The 25,733-nt window shown below is 39.8% G+C and overlaps 1 protein-coding gene across 1 annotated transcript; it reads right to left on the reverse strand.

Annotated features, from left to right (window-relative positions):
* Positions 1–1,173: 1,173 nt before the first annotated feature.
* On the reverse strand, positions 1,174–21,535 carry sema3e (sema domain, immunoglobulin domain (Ig), short basic domain, secreted, (semaphorin) 3E). Its single transcript, XM_085461661.1, has 17 exons — positions 20,633–21,535; positions 12,803–12,963; positions 10,232–10,291; positions 9,831–9,950; positions 8,170–8,263; positions 7,780–7,896; positions 6,989–7,131; positions 6,790–6,904; positions 6,290–6,359; positions 6,068–6,212; positions 5,518–5,743; positions 5,205–5,296; positions 4,746–4,787; positions 4,342–4,511; positions 3,900–3,970; positions 3,488–3,621; positions 1,174–3,184 (listed from the first exon to the last, which is right to left on the reverse strand). Exons 1-17 carry the CDS (start codon positions 20,763–20,765, stop codon positions 2,684–2,686), a joined length of 2,394 nt encoding a protein of 797 aa, XP_085317787.1. The 5' UTR covers positions 20,766–21,535; the 3' UTR covers positions 1,174–2,683.
* Between the last annotated feature and the right edge of the window lie 4,198 nt (positions 21,536–25,733).

The raw sequence follows: 25,733 nt of genomic DNA on the forward strand, positions 1-25,733 counted from the left end.
ATCTCCACTTTGGTCTTAAGGACATCAAGTTCCAGAAGTTTTGTACTTTCTTCAGGTGCAGCTCGGCAAACCTGAACTATGCTACCACCTTCTTTTAATCGGGAAGCAACCTTCTCTTGGCAAAACTTCAAAACAAGCCATAGTTGTCCAGTGCAAATGGCACTTTTCTGAACTTTAACGTTTGATATTTTGATTGCTGCTTACAGAGTCTGACATGTAGTTCTTTTTTGCAGTTTCTCTGAGCATCCTCAGTCTTGCTTTCTGATGAATTTGCTGGGATGTCCACTCTGGGAAGATTGACACCCGTCTTGAATGTTTTCCGCTAGTGAACAGTCTTTCTCACTGTAGAATGATGGACTTCAGATAGCTTGGAAATGGTCTCATAGCCCTTCCCAGATTGATCAGAGGCAATAGTTGCTCCTTTAAGGTCATTGCTTTCCATTCCCTTTCCTTCTTTTGATTATGTTTGTAAATCTAAAAGCTCCAGACCAACAAACTGTCAGAACTGCTTTCCTAGAGGTGCCCACACTTAAGGACAATCAAGTGCATTTGATCATAAGCACCAGGCTGCTACTTACTCTCAATTTTTACGGAAGCAGTAAGGGTGTACTAATTTTTCACACACTTCTTCTGCATGTTGGCTTAATTTTTATTAAATAATTGCACAGTGTAATATGCCATGTGTTGCTTACCAAATTTTAAGACCTACTATGCTGCTATGGACCAGGTGATTTTTATGATGCCCTGATATGTAAAACCTTAGAACTGACAGATGGTGTGCTACCATACAATAGTATACAATATACATACAGCATACAATACACATAATACTGTCGGTACATTTGGTGTGCTTTCTTTTTAATAAAATATAGGAAAATCTTGCTGTGATCATTTCAGTTGTTTTAATGTTGATATTAAAACAAAGAAGTTCTATTTGCTGAGAAATAATAGAGGTAAAATAAATATAAACATATATTATATTATAGTAGATTATTATAAAATATATATATATATATATATATATATATATATATATATATATATTTTGTCTTTTTAATCACTACTACTGCATAACCACTTTCTCCATCTGTTTGTGTGTGTATGCTGTTACACACACTCGGAGTATGCGTTGCCATTATTGATTGCTTAACCACAGAGGTGACACCAGGGAAGGATGGTCCATCTTTTTTTAATGACAAGAATTTATAGGGGGTATAGCAGACACAACATTTTATCAAGAATACTCAAGGTGAATGATAAGTGACATTAAGGCCTGACATAGAAAAGTGGATTTTTTTTTAATCACATACCATAAAGATCAAAACAATGTAAAAAAGAAAAGAAATAAATAATAAAGAAGAAATACGGTCCTCTGGAGTAATTACCACACGACTACAGTGTATACTTCACTGTAAGATCATTTCTTTTCTTGTCATTCCAGGATAAATTGAATATACATACCGACTCATCAGTTTTGCTAATGATATGCTTGGCTAGTGACCCTATCATTTATTTGGTGTTTTTCTTCACAGAGAAATTTGGTGATGTACATTACTGTTTGTGGTAAAGCCCATCTACAGCATCACTCATGAGAAACAAAATCATAACGTGGCTTTAAAGAGTGTCAAAAGGAGGAAAGAGAAACAGTACGAGAGAAAACAGAAGGCGAACAGGTCAGGAAGCGGAGAAGGATAAATCATTTTTGGAATACACAGTTATAATTATCAGATATGCACATAAGGACCACCCTGAATTTTAGATAAATACAGCATACAATACACACAATACTGTTGGTACATTTGATCACAATAGTAGACACATAATAAATGCAGACACAGAGCAACAATGAGATCCACTACTAAGATCACATTTCATCCAATGTATAAACTTTTAGAAGTGCTTAGATAATAATTATTTTCATCAAGGGTGCAACTGTAACAGAAACATGCCTCAAATATCAATAACAGTGGCATCACAACACGCCTTGTATTGTGGTCATTGTAACTACACACCCCAAAGCCATGACTGCAGTCTAATCAAAATAGCAATATTATAATGCTCAAATTATTTTTCATTGTTCAAAAACAACACATTCTCCAGTTAATGACACCTAAAAAGCTAAAGTACTCAGAGAAAAAAACCAAAACGAAAATAAGTTACCGTAGTAACAAATAAGGTAAAAAGGCAGTTGTTCCCTCTCATGGCACTGTAGGTGCCGTAAGAGTTTGCTGGATTTTACCGTTGTATTAGAAGTAAAGCAGCCTCTGTGTGCACTTCAATTGACAGCTGGGATGGGGTAGGCTGGATCAATCCAAGGGAGCGGATATTAACACGTCTCTTCAGATTTGAAGCAATGTTGCTGTTGTCCATATGCTTCCAGGTCACTTTCTCCATACTGACACTTAAGTTTGTAATGTTGATTGGCGCCAAAAATAAGTTTATACGACAAAAAAAAAAGGCAGTGTTTTTTAAACAAGAGGAAACAACACAGTCAAACTACTCAGTAATGAATGTAGCTACAACAGCGAGGCAGCTTGCTACTGTTCTTTTTCTCTCTTTTTTTTTGTACTGCTCTTGTCGAAAGCAAAGTGAAAACCTTTTACATGGTGCAAACACTGAGCGAGTCTGACCTTTAGACTGTGTATGAGTGCATGTATGTATGTGCAGTGAGTCTCTGCTCTCCTCAGGTGTCCAAGGTGTGCCTGGGAGCTCTGTGGGAGTTCTCCCCTCCCTTTCCTTTCACTCTCTTCTCACCAGCCAGAGGAACATACTTTTTTTTAGTCTTTTTACGTTTCTTATCAGAGCACCACACTCTCTCACAGTACTCTTCCACTTTTTGAGCATCCCCATAGCCAATCAGCTGGAGGAATTCCTTGTACCACAGCCTGGAGTGGGAGCCTGATGCCAGGGATGGTGCCAGAGATTTGGGGCTGATGCTGGGGCGTGGTGGGGGACCCATGGAAGAGTGACACAAAGCCGCTGCTTTTGCCCCATCTCCATCATTGACCATGTGGATTGCTGATTCCACCTTCTCTCCTCTGAGCACATGTAGAGTGATACGTAGCAATGTGTGCACATATCCGTGTTCCACCGTCTGACATACGTACACACCAGCATCTGAACCTCTTACACGTAAGAACAGCAGCCCATGTGAGGTCACAACAACTCGTTCATCACCTTGAACCTACATGAAGCAAGAGATAAAACAACTTTTTATGCCACTGATGTCATTTTATGAATTAGGTTGACAGAATGTTAGTATTTTAATAATATGCTTAACTCAGTGACTTTTTTAAAAAGATTTTTAGGAATATAACCTTTCTGACTTTCTCTACACTACTGAATTAGATGGAATGTAAGATATACGCATTTAAATCTGTAACAATCTATGGACCTTGTCATCTAAGTAAATGTGACAACTTGTTTATCACAATAACATACTTAATACAAGTATGTTCGTTGTATTTTAAACATGCATCAGACTTACCTGATGGTTCTCCCCTCCTTTCTGGAAGAACCAAAGGACCTTGGCTTGAAGTGATCGCGGGACACATTCCAATAAAGTGCTATTGCTCTCCACCCCGTACACCAGCCTGTCTTTAGCTCTGTGCCATTTTTCATCTACACACCAATACGCACACATCATAAAACATAGTGAGGCAAGAAAAATGACATTGAGCTGCTTTGACCTTTCATTAGTTGGTAAATGTACATTGAATTGTTCATTGTTCTTTTGCTATAGCACAAGTGCACCAATCACATAGTTTTTTTTAAAAACGGTTTTTGCAACATGTAACCATATTTGTCTGACAACATTTTTAATATTCTAGTAAATACAGGCAAGTGGCCATGCACACCCACACAAACATGCACATCCCACAGTTCTTTTATACACTAACCATCAATTTGCAGCCCATTGCACAGCTGGACAGCGTTGCCATGGCGCACATCCTGCCGCCTGAATCGTCGGCTAAAAAGTGAGAGAGAAGCAAAAAGAGAGTAATTTTGAACATGTGATGAAAGTGCAAGCGATGGGTGAAAAGAAAGACAGAGAGAACGTGAGCGTGGGGAAAAGAGAGCAGGAAAGATGGAAAGAGGAAGAGGGTGATCAAGTGCATACTGATTGGCATTACATAACATCTGGCTGGCATGTCTCTCAGTGTCTGTGATAATGACTTGGGAAACCAGCTTCACAGCATTGTGACTTTCAGTGCAAGATCCTGAAATGGAACCCGAGGGGGTGTCTACTATTAAAGGTGCAAACAGATGATAGCTCTTGCAGACATTTGCGATAAAAAGAAAATGACTCCTGTACTGAAGGCTGTGTATATATGCTGTTACCTCCTGCTGGGGTAGACTCCAGCAGGGTAGTATCTGGAGCAGGTGATACCATCCCAGGCACAGTAGGGATCTCTGGCCAGACAACAGTCAGCACATTCTGAACCATAGAGGTCACACTGATGCAGTCTGACCTGAGCCAAACCCTCTTCTGACCCAACATACAGCTGTTGCTGTGAACCAAAAAAATGTGGTCCATTAGAATTGATTTGCAGGCTAATTAAAATGAGACTTTGTATATACATTATGTCTTTTCCTCAGATCTACTTAACAACGCACAGGCAATCATGCAGATCATGTCAATACAGTGTTATGCATACTGTCACAATGTTATCATCTTGTGGCTAAACAGGAGAACTGCAGAACTGCATTAGTAACACAAATAACTATTCAGATTATTGTCTTACCCTTTTAGGTGATATTAGGATCTCTGTCACTGGTGTTTTTACCTGCAAAAAAGGGAAAAACTTTACTGTTATTTAAGAATAAAGCTGAATAAGTGGTTGGTTCATTGTATGCTATTAAAAACCATAGCTGAAAGCCTCTTGTCATTCTTCTGTCCATACCAAATCAGCTCTTAATGAAAACAGCAGCAACCACTTCTTGTTGAGTAATTTTCAGATGTAACTGATCTTAGTAGAGAAGAGCTAATGTATTCATGTTATAATGAAGATCTCTCAGCTGTCAGGTTGAACAATCACACTTGTACTCTTCTGATGATCGAAAGCAAGAAAATCAGCAAATCATTATCCTCTCGTGGTGTCGCTGCAGCAACTGAATTATGGTGTGGATGTATTATAATGCAGAATTCACTTGGGAACAAAGTCTACTTTGCTTTCACATTCTGGAGCAAAAAAATATGGTACCCTGAAAACTTCTAGCTCTTCCAGCAGCACCTCCTCCATAGTATCTGTGTCTTTGTTGTAGATGGTGATAAATTTCAACACCACTGAGTCATCTAACAGAAGGAGAGATAAACATTATACTTCTGCAAACAAAAGCAAACAAACAAGTTATGTGTGAAATGGTAAGAAAATGTTGTTTTAAAACTATTTATGCAATGACTTTGTATTTGTTTTTACAGAACACCTATTAAATTTCCTTGGTGTCTTTTTTGATGAAATACTCATTACTTGCACGTTTTGCATGGATTTATGCAGTCCAGTACAGTGCCTATACCTGTGCCAATGTAAAGAACGTGGTAGTGTCCATCTTGGGCTTGGACTCTGTCAACTGCAATCTGGGTCAACTTTCTTCTGCCTGGTTCTGTCTGTAATAGGACTGGTCTATGATGTTGCGGAAGGACTGGATTATACATCACTGGGTGAGAACGCAAAAAACGCAGGACCTCATCAGGGAACTCCTTAGAGCTGGAGAAGCCACCACCGTTCACTTTACTGGCACACTGTGATGTAAGCAAATAGAGAAGAGGATGGGACAAAGATAAGCAAAGACTATTTATTGCTTCCTCACTGCATAAGTTGAAAAGAAAAAAGCTGACACGCATTAGTCATGCTCAAACTGCCCTGGCATGACCTGCTAAGGTAGCCACAACAGTGCTGACATTCACTGACACTGCTCTGCATTCTTTCAGCACTCTGTATTTTAAAGGACATCCGCTCTGAACACAGACTGGATGTGAGAATAGGAGAGTGCCCTCGATAAACAATGCTGGTGAAACTGTTAATTAAATCACATAAACGTGATTTATTTCAAATTTGGGTCTCACAGATCCAGGTCGAGGATAGGGGACTCTGTCCTCATAAGGTGTCCAGTGATGCTCAGGTCTCTCTCTGAAGGCGAAAGGCCCATTGAAGGCTGCTCTGATGTCATCCATGTGATAGACACAGACTGCATAACCTTTAAACACCGTACTACAAAGAAAGGGTTCATCAGTAAATTTGATAGAGAGCGAAATTCTTTAATGAAATGCTGACATCTCATTTCTCACCTTGTTGTGCTAAAGAGGCAAAAGACTTCTGGGTTTTTCTCATCCTTGTTGTTGAGCACAAACACGTCCTCTGAAACACAAAATGTATCATTTAGATTTAGTGTGTATATTGTTGAGCACACATGAAGCTGACATTTTTTTTGTCTCTTATCATTGCCATTCTGAGTATGTTAGCATGCTGGCATTAAAATTTAGTTCAAAGTTTTAGAGAAAGGTTTTTTTTTCATGCAGATGGTTAGATGTGCCTTTAATGCATCTTTGACATCTCCAGTAAAGCAGTGGGAGTTGTTCATTTATTCTCATGATGTCTCATTAATCACATTTTTCCCTCTAAATGGGATGGTTTGTGTGGCAAAGGCAGCAGTAATGAATGAGACATTGACACAAGATGTGATGAACATCTGAAACTTGTAAATGTGGATGGGTGCAATATAAAAAGAAGAAGAAGAAAAAAGCAATCATTAGATAACGTGGCTTGTAAGGCTTTGTTGTTTCTTTACCGAGCTCATCAAAATGCGTATCGATGCCATTGGGTCCAGCCACAGAGCAGATCAGACGAGTTTTCAGGAAGGAGGTCCATCTGTTCACCAGCATCCTCTGTCCTCCTTGGTCATTCTGAGAGATAAAGGCATGTATAGGTTTTAATGTCACGGTCAGTATAAACATTTTGGTTGGATTTTGTTTCTGTAGTGTTCTCACCGCACAGACCCGTCCAATACGGGAATAAACGGCCTTGGTCACACCTTCGGCATCCATCTCTCGCTCAGTGAAGAAGAAGTAAACTTTATCATCACCTCTGTCATCATTGTCAGGTATAACTGCAGACCCAACAAATTTGGGTTCTGTAGGAAGAAGAATTAGTTGCATACAATGAAACATAAAAAAAAAGTGTTATATGAACATTTTTTTAGGAAAATAAATGTGAATATATGATTTATTAAGAAAACATATAATAAATATGAAAAAATCTCAAAGCTAGTACTAATTAGCACAGTTACACTGATCAGCCACAACAATAAAACCCCTCCCACACCATAAAAATGACTTCAGTGCACCTCCCCAGCAAAAGTGTCTAACAATACAACAAAGAGTGCATGCCCCTAAACTCTGGAGGTCCAACTGAGATTGAGTACCTGTGGCACATGCCGGCGCAAGTCAGATCAAGAGGCCCTACCACACAAACTAGTGGACCCAGTGCATTTGCTGCAAATGCTCATGAGCCAAAACCACAGGACACCCAGACAGCTGGTTTTGATGTTGTGGCTAATCAGTGTATATTGACTTTAATTATGTAGTGTAAATCATGAGCATCTTTTTTAACATGATTATAAGCCTTGAAGCTATGTTTGAGAAGAAACATGTGTGCCAGATAGTTAACGTCACATTCGACACGAGTAGGAGGTCACAGTTTGCACTGCCACGCCATATGGACATATTTGCCCTTCGCATTAATAAGGACATGTTATTACAATCCTGTAATGTACACCAACCATTTAGCTGGGATCTGTCGTTTCTTTCTGTGCGTGTGTAGGTCTGGTTGTTAAGTCGACACAAAGCACCATCGTTCTCCCAGTAGTCAGTGTAGAGGCCAATATAAAGCTCTCCTCCTAATGTACACATGGACAGACACAAAGTAATAACAGTGCTATTAAAAAAAAATAACAGCAGTTTCTTTAAATATGATTAAAATGATATAAAGTATAATTATTTATTAAAATAAATTAAATAAAAAGACCACAAGGTGGCAGTGTTTACTGGCCAGAGGAGATTTACATGCTTTACCATGGAACTAAAATGAAAACATGGTCATTTCACAACTGAGCCTTTATCTTTTAACCTCAGATGGGGAGGTGTTGAGTGATAAGTTGAGCAGTTCTTACTGGATAACGCTGATGTGCAGGAACTGTTGGGGTCATATGGACTTCGTCCTCTGCCACTTGTAATGCTCTCTTCTTCAAGAGCAAACAGCCTGTCCTGAGGAAAACATGCAAACACTTTGATATATGTGTAGTTATTTTCACAGGGATTCACAAAACAGGGCCACAAACACACACTAAAGAGTTACTCCTGCGCAAAAGCTTTGACAGCACCTAAGCAAATCCCTTAAGCTGATGTGTAGAGGAATAAATCGAAAAGAACTGCAGAAAGGAAAGATCAGAAAATGATGGATTAGAATGAGGGAGGAAGATAGATGAGACAACAAGTGATGGATGACCAAATGGAGGACTTCTGTCTGGATGGGTATAACCAGCTATTCTCTACTCTTATTTCATAATGAGATCACCACTTTTACCGTTCAGATGCTAACAGCTGAAGTATGCACACACAAACAGACCCACACATGCTTACAAATACAGATCTGAACTCCCTATAGAACCACAGCTCACATGCTGTGGGCCACCAGTGATTTTAACAGTCAATGGCAGTCCAGGGGAGATGTCATATACTGCAGTGATTTATGTGCAGCCACAGAACCCTGCTGTGAGGTGACTACCCCCCTACGCATGACTGTAACAGAAGCCAGTTCTGGGGTTAAACTCATTCATCATAAGAAGTGGCCTATCAAAACTAAATGGAAAAGAGCAAAAATACATCTAATCAATATTACTTCCAGTCTGTACTTTGGTATGTGATTTGTGCTTTTATTGAAACATCTAAGCCACCTGATATTACGTTGATTGGCCATTGGTTGGCATAATCGATTTCAATAGTATCTATTAATCTTGGTTTTCCTAGTGTATACATTAATAAGATCAAAATTAAAGGTAACTAAAGACTGAATACAATCTCAAGTACTACATGTATGATTTCGGGAGGCAATTTGGCATGTAAGTTTTCTGTGCTTACATAAATCAGCCATATCTGAGTTGTGTGCTCAGCTATGAGCATTCCAATGACCTGAGTGATGACTGAGTGTGGTTCCTGCCTGGAAGCTATCCCTGGCTTGGTTGACCTACTGGACAAGTGCTGGAATGCAGGGCGGAAACCTTATTCCTTCTGCTCACTAAATTTATAAGCAGAGAGTGTCCACATGGACGCTCACATGCACAAAGCCTTATGCTCTCCAAAACCAAAGCTTTACATCTACAGCAGCATGTGCAGTGTTTTTACAGCAGAGCAGACCCAGGGCTGAAACTTTATCAAAACACTTCATGTTCATATCCATCATAAGGGGTTCCTACCCCTTAAGAGTAAAGAACCTGGGATTAGTTGCTCATTTTGATGCCAGTACCTCGTTGTGAAATCCACCATTAACCAATCCAACATCTTTTTTTAGTATAAATATTGAAAGTGAATAATTAGAATGATGTAACAGAACTAAAGATCATAATTCACAATTCTGTTTGACCTTGAAGTGTCTGAAATTAAGTTTTTTAAACTTTTGGTTCCTAAAATGATTGTTTTTTTTTTTTGGTTTTTTTTTCTGTATCTTTTACCGTTTGACCTGAGTTTGTCTTTTATGTTTGGTGTGATTGTACAGCACTTTAGTCAGCCCTAGTGGTATGGTATGGCATTGTATGGTTCTTTCTTCTGGGCTCACCTGCCATGTATGCCCAACTCTGACCGCAGCACAGATAGGGTTGAAGGCTCCTGTTCCACAGGCCAACAGATGGGTCTGGTTGTACTGTTGTAAGACCTTTATGTAGTTTGCACACTCTTGCTGTTGGAGGAATTACAAGGATGAAGGTAAAGTCGGTAGGGAGTTGTTCTTTTACACTAGGACCAAACAGTGAAAAATGGGCAATGGAAACATGCCAGGGTGTTTCTGGATCATTAATAATATTGATAAAGCATGTTCAGGTTCATAATCATATACATATCAGGCCAATAAATATTCAGCTGGTCATTAGTGCTTACTGTTAACAATAATAATAACAACAAGTTATAGCAAAGAACATAACCATCTGTATATTCAGTCATATTTTATTGCAGAAGCCTTACCTTTTCCCTCCCTTTCATGAGACATTCCTCCACCTGATAGTCTGTACTGGCCCACTGGATCTGAAACACAGCACAATTGTCCCTCCACATTTACTCTTTACACTCTTTAAATATCACACAAAAGAATTGTTATGGCCACTGATGTGTCTTTTCCTGTCTTCTGTCAATGATTGATGTATCTGAGTGTGTTCTTTTTCCCTGTGTCTTCAGTTTCTCTCCCGTTTTCTCATTTCTCGGTTTGCACATCTTAAATTTGCTTCTTCTCTCTCTACCCTCATCTTAGTCCCTCCCACATGACATATAAGAAAAGAAGAAAGCAAGGAAGATCAATCGTGAAAGAGGAGTTGGAAAAGCAAGCATTTCATGCTTCAAAACTATAATTTTAAACCACTTTGCAATTAAACCCTGCATGTGGTACATCTGCAACATATGTCCATTGTTTTGTAATAACCCCCCACTATATTTTATGATGTCTTCATGAGCATAACTGTTTCCATGATATATATATATATATATATATATATATATATATATATATATATATATTTGCTTTTAATTTTAGGAGACTGTAAGAGAAATGTGGTAAGAATGTCAAAAAATATCTTTCTTTTTCATTATTACGCCTAGAATTCATGAAGAGTCGAAACTTTGATCATGCACTTGATCATATATCATAACCAGTGACTTCTCTCCTGCTTTTACCATGATTTATATATTTAACGTCAAGACTCTGTCATACATTGCGGGTGAAAGGGATACACCTGTTCACCATCCCTGCTCATAGCTCCGCCAGCAAGACTGGAACCGAGTCTTTGTTGTTACTTAATACGCTTTTTTCATCTCCTTTGTTGACCGTCCACCTGTCTGAGACTGAAATCAATTTCAGCACACCACGCTGAAAGATGTCTTAATTCCTAAAATGCATCTGGAGTCCAGAGCAGAGAGCAATCTTGCTAGAAGGGAAAAAAATCAAAGATGAAAAGGTGTACTCTCTGTAGAAATGTTTTCACCCTCATTGTAAAAAAGAGGCATGACACATGGCTTGAATATACAAACCAAGGTGGGAGGAGAAGTTTTGAAACAACTATTCAAGTGCTATTTATATTCATTTGTTGATTAAGCATTTGTGATGATCCACTGCATGTTTAAACTTTATGAAGCTTATGTGTAAGTTCAATAAGGAAGGAATAAGGAAGCTGTAATCACTCATGTGTCTGCTTTGCTGGGTGTTCGGCTGCTTTTCTTTTTACCTGTCTACCGTTTTCCCACACTGCCAGTCTTACAACTGACATCGTTACTCTAGTCCATGGGGTGGCTGTAGCTCAGGTGGCAGAGCAGGTCAGCCACTAATCAGAAGGTTGGTGGTTCGATCCCAGGCTGCCTCCTGGCTGCATGCCAAATGTTCTTGGGCAAGATACTAACCCCATGTTTGCCTACTGGTGGCGGTCAGAGGGCCCGGTGGCGCCAGTGTCTGGCAGCCTTGCCTCTGTCAGTGCGCCCCAGGGCTGCTGTGGCTACAATGTAGTGTGCCATTGTGAATGACTGAATGTAGTGTGAAGTGCTTTGGGGTCCTTAGGGACTGAGTAAAGCGCTATACAAATGCAGGCCATTTACCATTCATCTTCTCACCTGCCTGCTTTGAGCCAGCCATAGTTTAAATCTGTGCTCTCCATCGTTCTCCCTTTCAGACTGTCTTTTGCGCAGCCCACCTCCTCCCCACCTCCACCTCAGACACTTCAGCCAGAACACTATTCAAGTCTGAGTCTTCATCTTCACCACCACTAGACTTCAGGGGTCCTGTTCTAAATCCTATCACAGCTGGGATTCCATTCTGCCATCATGGGTCATCTGAGTCTAATCGCAAAATACATTCATTTGTCTGTCTCCGTAAATCATGTTCAGTTCTTCCAATTGATCTCTTCTTACTGAGCTTTATATTGTCATATTGTGCCATTCTGTGATTATAATTAAAACTAGCAGAAGTTAAGTTATAACAAAACAATTTATTGATGCCTAAGCATTGCAGTTGTGCCAAACGTCATATTTAATTGACATTGCTTTAAAATGAGGCCCTGAAGCAAGGCTGTCTCGTTATGTTAAATGCCTGTTGTTTCACTTCCTGTCTTCTTTGTCTCCTCTGCTCGCATCTCATCAGACAATGTGAGGTGAGGATGTAGAAATTCAGAAATGAGAAAGGGCAGATGTGTTAATTGCATCCTGTCTCATTCTTATCGCCGCCTCTGTCATTCTCGAATTGTTTCCAAATGTTCCCAATTAGCATTTGGCCTTGTCAGTCCTGCTGGTTTGTCTGTTTCTCCCACTCTCCTCTTGTCTCTATAACTTTTAAATAATTTATCTGTTTTTGTGTTCACCCCTTAACCTTACAGTGCCTGTTGTTATGTAGCTCTCCAGTAAGTTTTAAAAAACGTCCTCTTTATTTATTCATTTCCATATTTAGCTCATCATTTTGAACCCATGGCAAAGAAGCGTTTACATTCATTTTGGCTAGTCTATAGACTTATGGGTCTAAATATCGCAGTTGCTGACAGGAAGGAAAGAAACCAGGCTCACCTCTGCATGGTGTGTGTTAACCTGGTCCAGGCTAAGAGAGAACAGAGCATTCTTGGCACCAACATAAAGCCTCTCGTGGCCCTCATCCAGCAGCATGGTCTGGGGTTGAAGTGACACTCCATGTTTCTGGAACACCCAAGTCCTGTTCAGCTGCCAAAGCTCTATATAGACAATACAAATAAATTGATTACAATAATAAACACAGCACACATTTAGATATACTTTACATGTATGTAGCTTTTTGACTGTAGTGAAAGTCAATTTCAGCCAGACACCCTTCCTCAAGAGATTTCTAACAACTGTAGAAACCTGTGCCTAAAGTCCAACTGCTCAAGTGGCCAAGGTCATATTGCAACATGTGTTTTTGATTCATACCAACCTCATGAGAATCACAGACAGCAAAGGTTATCTTTCCATCTTATGTCTCCCTTCTCAGTGATACCTATATCTCACTTCAACAGTGGTTATCATCCCTAAATCTGAAAGAAATGACAAATAAGTGATTTCTTAGAAGATGACTCTTTTTAGCTACATCTCGAAAATGCAAAAAAGCTGAAACGATTCAGGAAGTAATCTTTTGTATGATAGAAGGGTCATTTGAGTTGCACTAGGCTATGGTTTCTTGTACTGAGAGGAAGCAGTTTTGTCAGACAGGAAAGCGAACTGGCTCCTTATCAGCCATTAGTTTAGATGAGCTGCCACTCCCTGTCAGTTTTACTTTAGGTGATTTGAAATCTTATTCTAAAAAGGAGGCAGTGGACCATCACATGCATGTCATTTTATATAAACATAAACGCACCAGCAAACACGGTTTGCATCACAAATACCACCCATGCACATGCACACCTGAGATTGAGCTTGGCAGGCTGCCCCACCATACCTGCTCTCTGTAATCTTCATGAAAGACTGGGGGAGAGGGATTTAAACTAAGTCCCAGACTTCCAGAGGCATGCACTTCCTCTGGGTTCCACTGGCCTGAAAAACCTTTCATTAACACATGATCGGTTGGGCTAGGTGCCCTCGTAAAGGAAGAAAGAGGATCTGGTGTGTGTTAATGGTACTTTTTGAGACCTTAGGTCAAGCCAACCAGACAAGCTAGAATTTGTGAAAAAAACCCAAAACATTTATTCGTCCTACTTTTCATGAAAATGGTAGTTCATCTTCACACTGTACATCAAACTCCTTTTGAAAGAAGAGAAAAAAAATAATAACCTACTTAATCATATTACTGTAACAGCCTTTGGACTATTTAAAACAATACTGAGGTGCCTCTACGTGCCAGGGCTGCAGGGGGTAATTGTATGATTTGTTTTTCTAGGCGCTGTATATTTTTAGTGATACTCGATCTCCAAGATAGGAGGAGAGAGTGTTTATCCTATTTTGCAGATCACTCTTGGCAACAGTACTCCACTCCGTGGAAAGTTTTATTTGTTTAAAATAGGATTAGGTATCCACAGAGGAATGGGTGATTGTGTATGTTTTGTTGCTATTAAGATTTCTGCGTTGGAGACAAGTGACAGTTTGTTTGAGTAGAATTAAATCTTTGGTGGTTAGGTGGCAGAGACGGAGAGTGGCAGTGGTGTTCTGCCAAGGCTCAGACATGCTTCCTGTAATTATCTAATCCACACACATACACATACAGACAGCCCCCACCACACATACACGGAATTCTTTCAGTTTTTGTGTCACTCACATGCAGATTTTTTATCTCCTTAATCCCTCTGTGCTAAGCTGGACTTGCATTGAGCACAATCCTCTAACACTGGCTTTCAATCAGCTCTTTCTTTTTTCTTGTGATGTCAAATTTGCAGCTACTCACTTAGATGACTGACTTACAGGGCAATTTAAAATGATGGAATAAACAGTGTGTAAGTCAAACCCATTTTTCGATCTGCTTTTCACTTGTCTATGTCAATAAAGATGAGTTGCAGCTGATTTATATGGACACATGCACATAACAAGGCACTAAGATAGACCTGTAGGAGTCTCTCTCTCTCACACACACACAAGAAAAACTGCAAATAAACTTACATTTAATTGTGTAGATTTGTTTGTTACATTGTAGATATATGGTGTTCACCTCTTTTGAACTGGAATGTTTTTACAGTAAGCAATGTTCATTTGAAGAAAGAAAAAGAAAAGGAAATGCAAAAATGCAAGTTCTAAAAACCTATAATCACATATAAAAAATGTTATAATTACAGTTGAAGTTACAAAAATACAATCAGTGGATCTTCTGATTATACAGATGAACTGAAGGGTGTTTCAGAGGAGTTGTTTAAAGATTTCTCCTCTGTTATTATAAGTGCATGCCACCCCACTGGCTGAATAAAGGAATGGGGGGATTTCCACAATTCTCCACACTTCTCTCTGTCTCTCTCTCGCTCTCTCACCATCTGCAGCCAGTGACAGCTCCTTAGCCAACAGCTAAGTAGTTGGAAGGAGGAAGAGGGTGTTTCTCTACCAGCAACTTTGCCAAAGAGACACATGGCCCTACTGTGATCCCACTTCAAATGACAGACACAAAGAAAATGGACTCCCACAAGGCGCACACTTTCATCGGTTGTCTGAGGAGTGCTGATAGATGTTTAAGGAGATTTGATGTGATGAAATCAAAATAAACTTTGTCATCTCTTCTTTATCCATGTATGGAAATACTGTTTTGCTGTATGAGGGGATACAGTATGTGTATGCGTGTGTCTCCAAGTGTGCAGCAGTACTTTAGCAGCATTTCATCTATGGCCACATAAACCAAGGTAACTGCACACAGGAGATCATGGAGAAAAAAAGAACATTCCCCTGGAAACTTAAAAACACAAATTAAAGTATCTATCATAATTTTGTATATTGCCAAGGACTAAGCACACATTTAACCTAAACTTGAGGTAGACAGGCTCGTATTTCCAGCAAAATAAGCTTACGCGTATTACACTGAGTAATGGGACTTGTGCAGGAACAGAAACAAAGAGAATTATTGAAGTGAACTGTTAAAGGGTAAAAAAAAATGAGAAGGGGGTCTGTTCTCCTGAAAGCCTGAGTGAGACTGCAGAACTCCTGGGGGTGGGGTCAGGAGCAGAAGAACTGTGGTGTTATGCCATTATCGGTATACAGCCTTGTGTTTCTATATTCCCTTGTGTGAGGGGGAATGATGTCACAGAGCAAAATGAAACCCACATGGTGTGTCTGTGGAGGGTGAGACAGAGTGTGCTTCTCTGTAATGACAAGAGTGCAAGTATGTTTCCTGAATAAAGTTATAAATTAAGATAAGATAAAAGATAAAAACCACATCAAAAGGCAAGCAGATACATACACCTCATACGTATTTCATCTCTTTGCAAGGTTTGTGAATATATCACTGTGCCGTCTTTGACTGACATGTAATTAAAGCCTGTCCCCATCTGTTACTCCTTCAGTCATATATGAAGTAGGCTATGTGGCCTCTGAGATAAAAATGAAGGACTTACTGGATAACTTGATGTATATCGGCGCTGTATGTTAAAGGACCAGAATGTACAAACTGATTTCAATGTCAATTCCAGCACGGTGAATGCAGTACTGTCCACAAGTCTTTAGCCACACTAGCGATTTATTGAATCATACTAGATATGTGGTGTATATGGAGTTTTTCAAGACTTTTTTCAAGGTTGTGTTGAAAAATTTGCTAAGCTCTCCAACACCACTGGCTGAAATGCATCCCCAAACCATGACAGAGCATCCAATGTGCTTTACAGATGGCTGTGGACACTCACTCTTTTGAACATAATTAGCTGCATATAATTAGCTGGGGACATTAAAAACGCTTTGGATCAATATTGTGTGAAACCATTTATTACAGTTCTCCTCTCTTCTTATTTTCCCCCCAAAAGCTGGCAGAGTGAAATAAGAGAGACCTTTCCTGTTATTTACTCTCTTTGATGCACCAGCCTACAACAAACAATATCCACAATGAATCCATCACTTTTGCTATCCTTCATCCTCCTCCCTTGTAATATCATTGCAGCTTAGACTCTACAGAGGCACCATTTTTGTCCTATCTATGCTTCTCTGTTACAAACTTAACTCACCTAGTCTTCATGCTCCCTTCACTGCAAAAAGGTCAGAAAGGATATTAGAGTTTCACCAGCTGCCTTCCCCTCTGGACATCTCATTAATGAACCAGAGAACACATACATAACACAATGGGTGAAAAAAAATGACGGTGAGATGTACACACACAAAATGAGAATATGAGAAGGGTGATTGTAGAGGCGACTGGAGAAGGCTGAAAGATGATCCCTTTTCCTGTGCTAGCCTAAAAGGTGTGATTTACGCCACCATTCCCTTCATTTTCTAGCTGTTTGATTAAAGGTCTACAGTATGACTTGTGCTGTGACCGCGATGCAGTGTGGTAAATGCTAATTATAGGCCTCTTCACACACAGAGGCAAGAAACATAATGGGACTCCTCACTTAACACATTATATGTAAGTAGAAAAAACAAGAAGCAAAAATCCCCATTTCTTTTGAGGCAAACACATCTAGAGTCACACTGGTGTTTTCCATCTTAGCCCCAGATGAAAGTCACCCACATATTCATCATTTCAAGATTGTAAAGTACACAGAAAAAGCTTTTTCTTGTCTGGAGTGGCACCTCTAAAATTATAGTTTCAAAGGACATGAGTAATTGCTACCTGTGCTCACAGATGCTTGCACCTCTGCTGCCTCTGCTCAAATCACACAGTTTTACAGTTTCTACTGAAGAAAGGCAATGCTAAGCACAAGCTTTGTATTTCTCGACCAGTGTATTTACTTATCTATACCTACACTGTAACGTTTCTTTAATAAAAAGCATGTTTTGCTCACTCGTGTGAAAGAAATAGTAAATGATGAAATTCAGCTCACAAGTTGTTGTTTTTTGTTGTTTTTTTTAAACTTTCTTTCTCTTGAAGTTTCCAATTGGACAAAATAAAGAAAGTGCATCTGTTTATTTATATAAGCGGTATGCAGTATGATTTTAACCTTGCCAGAACACCTTTTTCCCCTTTATTGACTCGCTGCATTAAAATATTTTTGTTACTAAATGCTTACAGCTTTAGTGAAAACGTGTCCTTGGCAGACGACTGAGGAAATTCCTGGTCAATTTAATTATTTTAAAATGGTCATTATTTTTCTTCCTTTTTTTTTACTGTTCTGTGTAGGTATCTATTATGTGGCAGGAGAAAGTGATGTTTTAGCTTTGCTAAACAAGCAATTTATTGTTCCAATTTGTTCATAAATTAAATGCACACGTTTCTGGGTGTGACTTATTTTTTCCAGCTGGGTCATTAGAACTATGCAAACTATGAAATCTGCTGCATCAAACTCTCAGCAGCTTAGGCCAAGTATGGTGAAAGTGCTGAGGAAGCAGCAGAATACATCTAAGTCTGACCACCTATCTGCAGCCTGTCAACATGCTAGCTGTGCAACAGCTTCATTAGCAGCAAAATTGATGGCTGTCCTAAAGGAAGAGCTCATTTCACTTCACAGTCCTGGAGAGCTGAAAAAACAACCTGCTGCCAAGCACCTTGAATGATGCAAATCCAAACTGCATGGCTCTGTGGCCGAAAATTTCAAAACAAACAGTATCTTTTTATTTTTGTTTTATGGTCAGCATATCTCGCTAATGGGGGCTTTCTGTGCTATAGTCCAAGACTTAGGGGGTTTTATTGGGCAAAAGCCCAAGCAACTGAGATGCATTAACATCTTTATGTTATTTTTAAAGTCTTTTAAATCTTTGCAGCAGAAGATTACGGTCAAACAGCACAGAGTCTGTGTTTGTAACTCGATACACCATATGATTTAGGTAACAGCTCGGAGTTAACTGGATGTGTAAGCACATGAAAGAATGAGTGGGATTAAAGTGAATTAAATGCATTTAAAGAGGTCTTCACTGGAACAGAAGTCTCGAAAAGAACATTGGGAAAAGATCAAAAAAAGAAATAGTGAATAATTCTGCCATAAAACGTGCAAAGTATGGCTCACATAAAAGCGCAGAGAGGTCCATACTGTATGGCAGTAATGCCATCTTTAAAACACATGGTAATGGGCCCAGAGGAATTCAATCTCACAAACTCTGGAAATTTGACCTGTTCATTTATTGAGCTTTCTATTGATCCCACATCATGGATCGGCCCATCTAACCAAAAGCAGAATACAAGTATTTCATTATTGATATTATAATATTTTCTTTCCCATTATTAAACCTTCTCTTAAATAGAAGAATTTAGTTTTTCTAACCTGCTTTGATACCAAATGTTATGATAATATGGTCATACTTCTAGGAATAGGTTAGTAAAACCACATCCATCTCTTTCCATCTTCCTGAACTGCATTCAAATTGTCAGTGTGTGAAGAATTTACAGAATTTCTTTCTCCGGTACATGTGTCTCTCTTTGTTTATGCATATGTGTGAGTTTAGGGTGTGTGCAAAAAATCACTGACAGAACAGCCCATGAGGCATAAATTAGGACTTAGATGTTTTTCATTCCATAATGATAGGATCCAACTGCAGCCATTTCAAGCTCCCCTGTGCTAGCCAGAGCATGTAGCGAGAGAGAGAGAGAGGAAGAAAGAGTGCTAGGTGGTATGTCAGTGAGTGTCTCAGCTCGCCCCTTGGGCAATTAATGAACCGAAAGTAACAATCATAATTAATACCTACTTTTTGTGACTAAGCATATCAGTGGTGATTTTCTAACATTTGTTTTGGTGCGAACTTTGCCTTACTTTTCATTGTAAGTTATTGTGCTATTGCTGACACATGAGCAAAGACGAGAAAAATAACGCGTGCAGTACATATCATAAAACAGCACACCCTCTTACTAATGAACCAGACTTGTCAGCTTTCATAACTGAGTCCAAACACGTATTTTTGAGTTATTGACCATCCAAATTCCACACCTATTTTCAACCATGACTAACAGGCTTATGTGAAATCATCACCTTCTGTTGCTGTAGAGATCAAAGAAACTGTGAGAAAAGGCCAGTGTTTACTCAAGAGTTTTATCTGCAAAGATAAAACCCTCATTATTGTCTAAGAGATACACAAAAATCAGTCTACATACCAGGGCATTGCAAACTCCCACACACACTTTAACTGGCACGTGCACGCACGCACATTCCCGTGCACCAAGAAAAGAAATAAACAACGTTTCCATCACACCACCAGTATAGCATGAGAGAAAGCCACATTTTAGATTCTCAACCACCATGGCTGGGGCACCAAAACAAACTACAAGGAGGCTCCTTACATATCAACAGTGGGTGAAAAAAAGGGTGCACTTCCCAAAGTCTTCCCTGAGCCAACGCTGCGCAGTGCCAGGTTAAAACATAAATCTTCAATAAACATCTCATTACACGGTAATGATAACTAACAGCATCCTGAACTCACGTCCAAAGAATAGCACTTTTTTTTAACTTCACTATTTTTTCACTGAGCATTTGATGCATCATTTCATTGCTTATGTATAACTTTATGCATATTTTCTGCAGGAAACTATAATGCTTTAAAACTGTATAAAAACTAACATTAGCTATTAAATTTTTAGTGCAGTCATCAACTATGCTACAGTCACTACTGGCAGAGAGCAGAAGTCTATTAAGTATGGACAATGATTTTGCATTATACCTGTCTCATTTCCAATTTCCAGTTATTAGTCTGTGCAGAAAAATCAAAGTGCGCTGATTAATTTTTGACAGTGTCAAAAAAATCAAATTGTCTCTATATTAATGAAGCACAGGAAACATTTTAAAGCATGCTATATAAATATTTATTGACAAAATAAATGAAAAGAAACACACATTAGATATTTCTTACCTTTGTTGGAGAGACGTATCCTTGGGTTGATGCTGTGTGCTGTGTGTGTCATGCCCAGCAGAGCAATATACAGCAGCATCAGTGAGAGATACACAGTCCGTATGCACTCTACCATCATCATTGACATAAACATTCTACATTTGCCTATTTAGAAGCCATGCAAGTCCAGAGTCTCAACGTAGCCTCCGAGGTCTTTGGAAAAAAGAAATTGCCCACAGGTGTTTGCTCAGCAGCGTTCTGCAAATACTGTTCAGTAAGATACAATCTTTAATATAACAATCCAACAAGAGCTTGCTTGGAGGTAGCAGTCCATTTTCTAATGATCAAAACAATGTGAATTGGCTCAGTGTATCTCTGCAGCTTCTATATAGCCCCTGCTTTCCCCTATAGCAGTCGACTGAAAGCTGCATCCACCCACTACCTCTGTGGACAGGGTAGTGCTTTGGGTATTATCCTTGTTTGGTTTTAGTAACCAGGGAGAAGAGAAGTCCACTTGCCACATTCACGCCGCAGTGCTCACTGTCCTCTGTCCATATGTCAGTCCGTCTGTTTTTTTTTTTGTCTGTCTGTATGAACAGCTTAGATCCACTCTTTCTGATGTGATGAATGAAAAGAAGGTAGAAAAATCAGATCTATGAATCCCACAAAGGTGTAGATGCTAATTTGTAAAACCTCAGTGTATAAGTCTATCCCAGTAGGAGGGCAGACAGGCAGATCTGGAGCTGGAGCTGGTGTGCTCTGTCTTCAGTCTGTGTTCCTCCTCTTGGGTCCACTGGAGCCAGTCATTCTCTGGACGAGAGCCCAAGCAAAGGATGAGTAGAAGAGGGGAGGAGTGGAGAGCCTCGTGCCTGACGTGCGGTCTCTCTGCACTAGGAAAGAAAGTAAAGCTCCAGCTCCTAACTCTGCTCACGCTCAGTCAGGGAGGCTCCAAACCTCAGTTGAAACCTCTGTCAGTCACTTGAGATGGTTTCTACCACAGCTACTGATCTGGGCAGAGGCCACCTGCCACAGTGTGGTGTGTTTGAGTAAAAGCCTGTGTGTGTGTGGTTAGAAATGGACTGAGTTTGTATCAGATAGAAGGGCTGAAAATTGCCTGCTCCTTCCTCTAAACTGCCTCAGGATCTGTCTTTCCCTCCCAGGCAGCTGGATTAAGTGCAGTGTGTCTCCCAGGCAGACTTCCCCTCCTCTAATGTCACTCTACAGACTACCCCCACTTCTTCTCTACCCTTGCTCTACTCCTTCACTACCTTCATTTGGCTCCTGCCCCTTCTGCATTAATATGGACCACAGCCAAGGTTAACTGGCACTTCTTTTCATTTTCAATTATTTCCCTCTTTGTGCTTGTTTCCATGTGGATAGTCATTACCACTGTTACCATGGGTTTCCATGTACAAGGTTCCTTTCATGAAGATTTTTCCTTTCTTGCTTAGGTTCTCTTTCTTTTTATCTTCCCCACCATCCATCAAACTCATCAGTTCTTTAAAACCTTGTTATTAGTGTATGCTGCACCGTCTTCTCTGATTTATCCTACCAGGACTTTTGTTTCTGTAGTCTGTCTAAAGTTAATTTCTATCCCAGGTTCCCGCAGCCCTTGTGTATCTGTTACGGTGTTTAAGTTGAGGTATCCAGGTCTTGTCAGCATTGTGGAAAAGATTGACTGAACATGTTTTGCAAACACATGCAAAAACTTACTGAAACACGCAAAAATAAGTACAAGAAGAGATTGGAGTCATTACTGAATCTGCAGATACCCTTCAAGAAAATAACATAGACGTCAATCCACTGGAGCAGATCTATATCTGTCTTCTGTGAACCTCTCTGAAATACATCTGTTTTTCTCTGTTCTTTCTCATGGCAGTGTGTTGACATCAACATTAAGTCATGCTGATCCATGCTTAGCACCCCAAGTAACCCATCAGTCACTACAGAAAAAAAGAAAATAAATTTGTTTTGTTATTCTCAAATCTGTGTCTGCTTTGCATTGCTTTTCAATTTGTGAAGCAGGGATTTAATGAGTACATTTCCCAGTGACAGTACTCATTCATATTTGAGATCCCCGAGTCAATTAACAGCAGCAAAAAGGGGAGTGCAAAACAAACAAATGTGACTTAGTAATTAGAAAGAAAGCTTGAAAACAGCACATACAGTAGTGTTAACATTACAGATTCTATAAAAATGTCCTCATCAACAAATAGCAATTAAAAGACATGCAGTCACAGAAATGATTGCATTAGGCTGTACGTGGCAGCTGCACCAGCAACCCCACGCCCCTTCCCCACCCTAGGATATCATGACTACACTCCCACGTTGCACCTGTTCCCTGCAGAACAGAAGGACTTTGTATGTATATGGAGGTCTTGTAACATATACTATCTCTGTTATTTCATTGCCTGGTGCAATTATAGACTCTCATCTGTTGTTGAGCATGAGACAACTGTTCATCGTCAAAGTTCCCAGAGCTGGCACCGTCAGATTGACTGTGACACAGAGTTTCATCAGTTTGAACCCAGGCATTAATGCAAGAACATATTTTAGCTCCGCTCCAGATGAAAGCTTCTGCAGAACATTTTCATTTCCGATCTCTTAAGCCAGTGCCTAAGATTAATAGCCTTTTAAAGAGTCTAATGTAGATAGTCTGGCAATGCATTCTTTTGCTTACATTATCCCATCATTGACTGAATGGGTATCTAATTCCTCTACCCTGTCTAACAGCAGTAATCAGTCAGGAATATGCCTCAATCCAGAAACAATAAAAGCTCAAATAACCTCTGTCTGCACTCCTTTTTTATTTTTTGTACTATCCTCATTCAGTGTGTCCCTGCTTCCCTTACGTTTTCTTGATTTGTGTGTTTCATTTCAGCCCTCAATGTTGCTATTTGTACGAATCCAGTTTCACTGTTAGCTTTTTACCCAGGGCCCATCAAAGCAGCACCCCTACACATATTAACAACAGCAGCTACTTTCTTACCAGCTCCATTGAAATTCTGTCCTCTTACAAGTGTCCCTGGGATTCCACCAATGCCTGAAATTTTTATTCAGTATGTAGTGCACTGCAGAGATATTTGGTCTGCAATGTCTGCAGTCTGTGAATGCATCAGATTGCAAGGATGGCAACATTCATGGTCACATTTTTTTTTGCCTGTTTTCACATCATTAAATGCCTTCTTCCTTCCTAGTTGCTGTTTTAGAAGCCTGCGAGGGTGAATGTGTTTTTGATTGAATACTGGTGTCTAATGTTTGTTTGAACAGGCCATGTCAAAATGTCTGGTGGCTTTCCTTTCATGCCCGCTGAACACAGAAAATATTTTCATTCATGATAATGCTGTGTCAATATGCACCCTGTTCAACAGGAGCCTCTCGCACCTCCTGTTTGACCTGCAGAGATTGACATGCATTCCCACTGCTCTCCTAAATTACACATGCAAACTCTCCATTTTTGTCTTTTTAAGTATTGTACAGCAATGCGCACTGAACTGCACTTTGTCATAATTTAAGAAAAACAAAAGGAAATAAAAAATATTAAAATCAAGCACCGGGTAAATATGCATAGATTGATACATACATTTATGCATGAAACTGTGCCTATGTGTATGTCTACTACTGACCACCTGCAGAGCAAAGAGGTCATGTTTCTGGTCTTCCGTAGCAACAGAAGCAACACTCTGAGGATCCAGTGTTTTCGAGCCATGATGCACTCCAAGCGTTTACACAGGTGGTTATCATATGGCCAATAAGACATACTTAGAATCTGCAGGCATGTATCAGTACTTGTTTCCTCCAGCAGTCATTACACTATATGATATAACTGGAGTGAGTAATCTTTGCAAGACACATAAATGCACTTTTTGCATTTCGTCAGAGAACTGAAGTTTCAGTGTGAGTGATATCACGCAGAGAAGGGAGTAACATGGAGAAATGAACCAAGAAAGAGAGACAAGCAGGGGCGCTTTCTGACCGGGAAGCCGGGGTGTTATGGTTGGCTTAGCTGTGTCTGCTGAGTGTGAGTATTACAGTATAAGACCTACTGTGCACACCTTCATGCATATGAATTTATACTTGGAACCACTTTTAACCTAAGTCTTGAGATAAGTGGAAATAAGTCTGTATATACTCTGTCACAGCCCATTTGTGCTCAACCTCTCTCCAACCGTGTGCTGTCAATCCTCAGCTGAGGCCCTATGTGGGTGTACATCTTGCATGGATGTCTATGGGACCAAAGTGTAGTAAATGAATTCGCCCTTTGCAAAAACTAATGCTAAAGACCACAATGTGTCAAAGCTCAGGTGGTTACAAAACAGTTATCAAAAATGCTATGTGGTCACCATTTTCTTCTTCCTGTGATTCAGCTTTCAGGACATATTTCTTTGTTATAGGTATAGTAATGGGAAATACAGACCAAGGCAGTGGTCTGCGGTCACAGACTGTGAAGAGGAGGAATGGGTTACGCCTCTGGAGTGATGTGTGGAAGTTGCCATCTGGTCTCTTTTGGATTCTCATCCATCATCATGGTAACCATCAACATAACCTACAGGTGAGGGGGTGAGGGTGAATTTTTGTGAACGCATATGCGTTGTTTACATGGGTTTGTGAAGTCAAAGTTTAATGCCTTGTACAGTAAAATGACTCCACGTTTAAAATAAGGCTAAATCAGGCCGTTTGAGAAAAAAAATTCTTTAATACTCTCTGCCTTGACCATTGGTTTTAAATATGTTTAACCATGATTGCTTTTGGCTGACAGATACATATAATAATAATGGTGAGAGGCACAGACTAAACATCTGCCTTCAACATGTACTTACTGCTGTTTTTTCTACCTCACTGGTGGGTGATTTAAGCGCATACAGAAATGGCAGACACATTTCCGTCAGCAGCAAAACGAAAACAGAGGGGGATGCGCGGAAAAGCAGCAGGGCAGTGTCGTGCACTGCATCAAAATGCACAAGATCTTTTGCTCAAAGAAAACCCCTCAGCATAAAATCGTTGCTCCTTGGTGTGTATGACTGTGGACATCTATCCATGAACCCTAGTGTTTATGAAATATGAATAGGGACACCTTAATTGAATCAGTAATCCCAGGCTTGCTCCAGGGCAGGACCACCAT

The sequence above is a fragment of the Copadichromis virginalis genome, linkage group LG7 (assembly GCF_057382275.1).
Source record: "Copadichromis virginalis isolate Kocher_CV1m ecotype Utaka linkage group LG7, C_Virginalis_male_GT1.1, whole genome shotgun sequence".
In the NCBI taxonomy this organism is placed as follows: Eukaryota; Metazoa; Chordata; class Actinopteri; order Cichliformes; family Cichlidae; genus Copadichromis; species Copadichromis virginalis.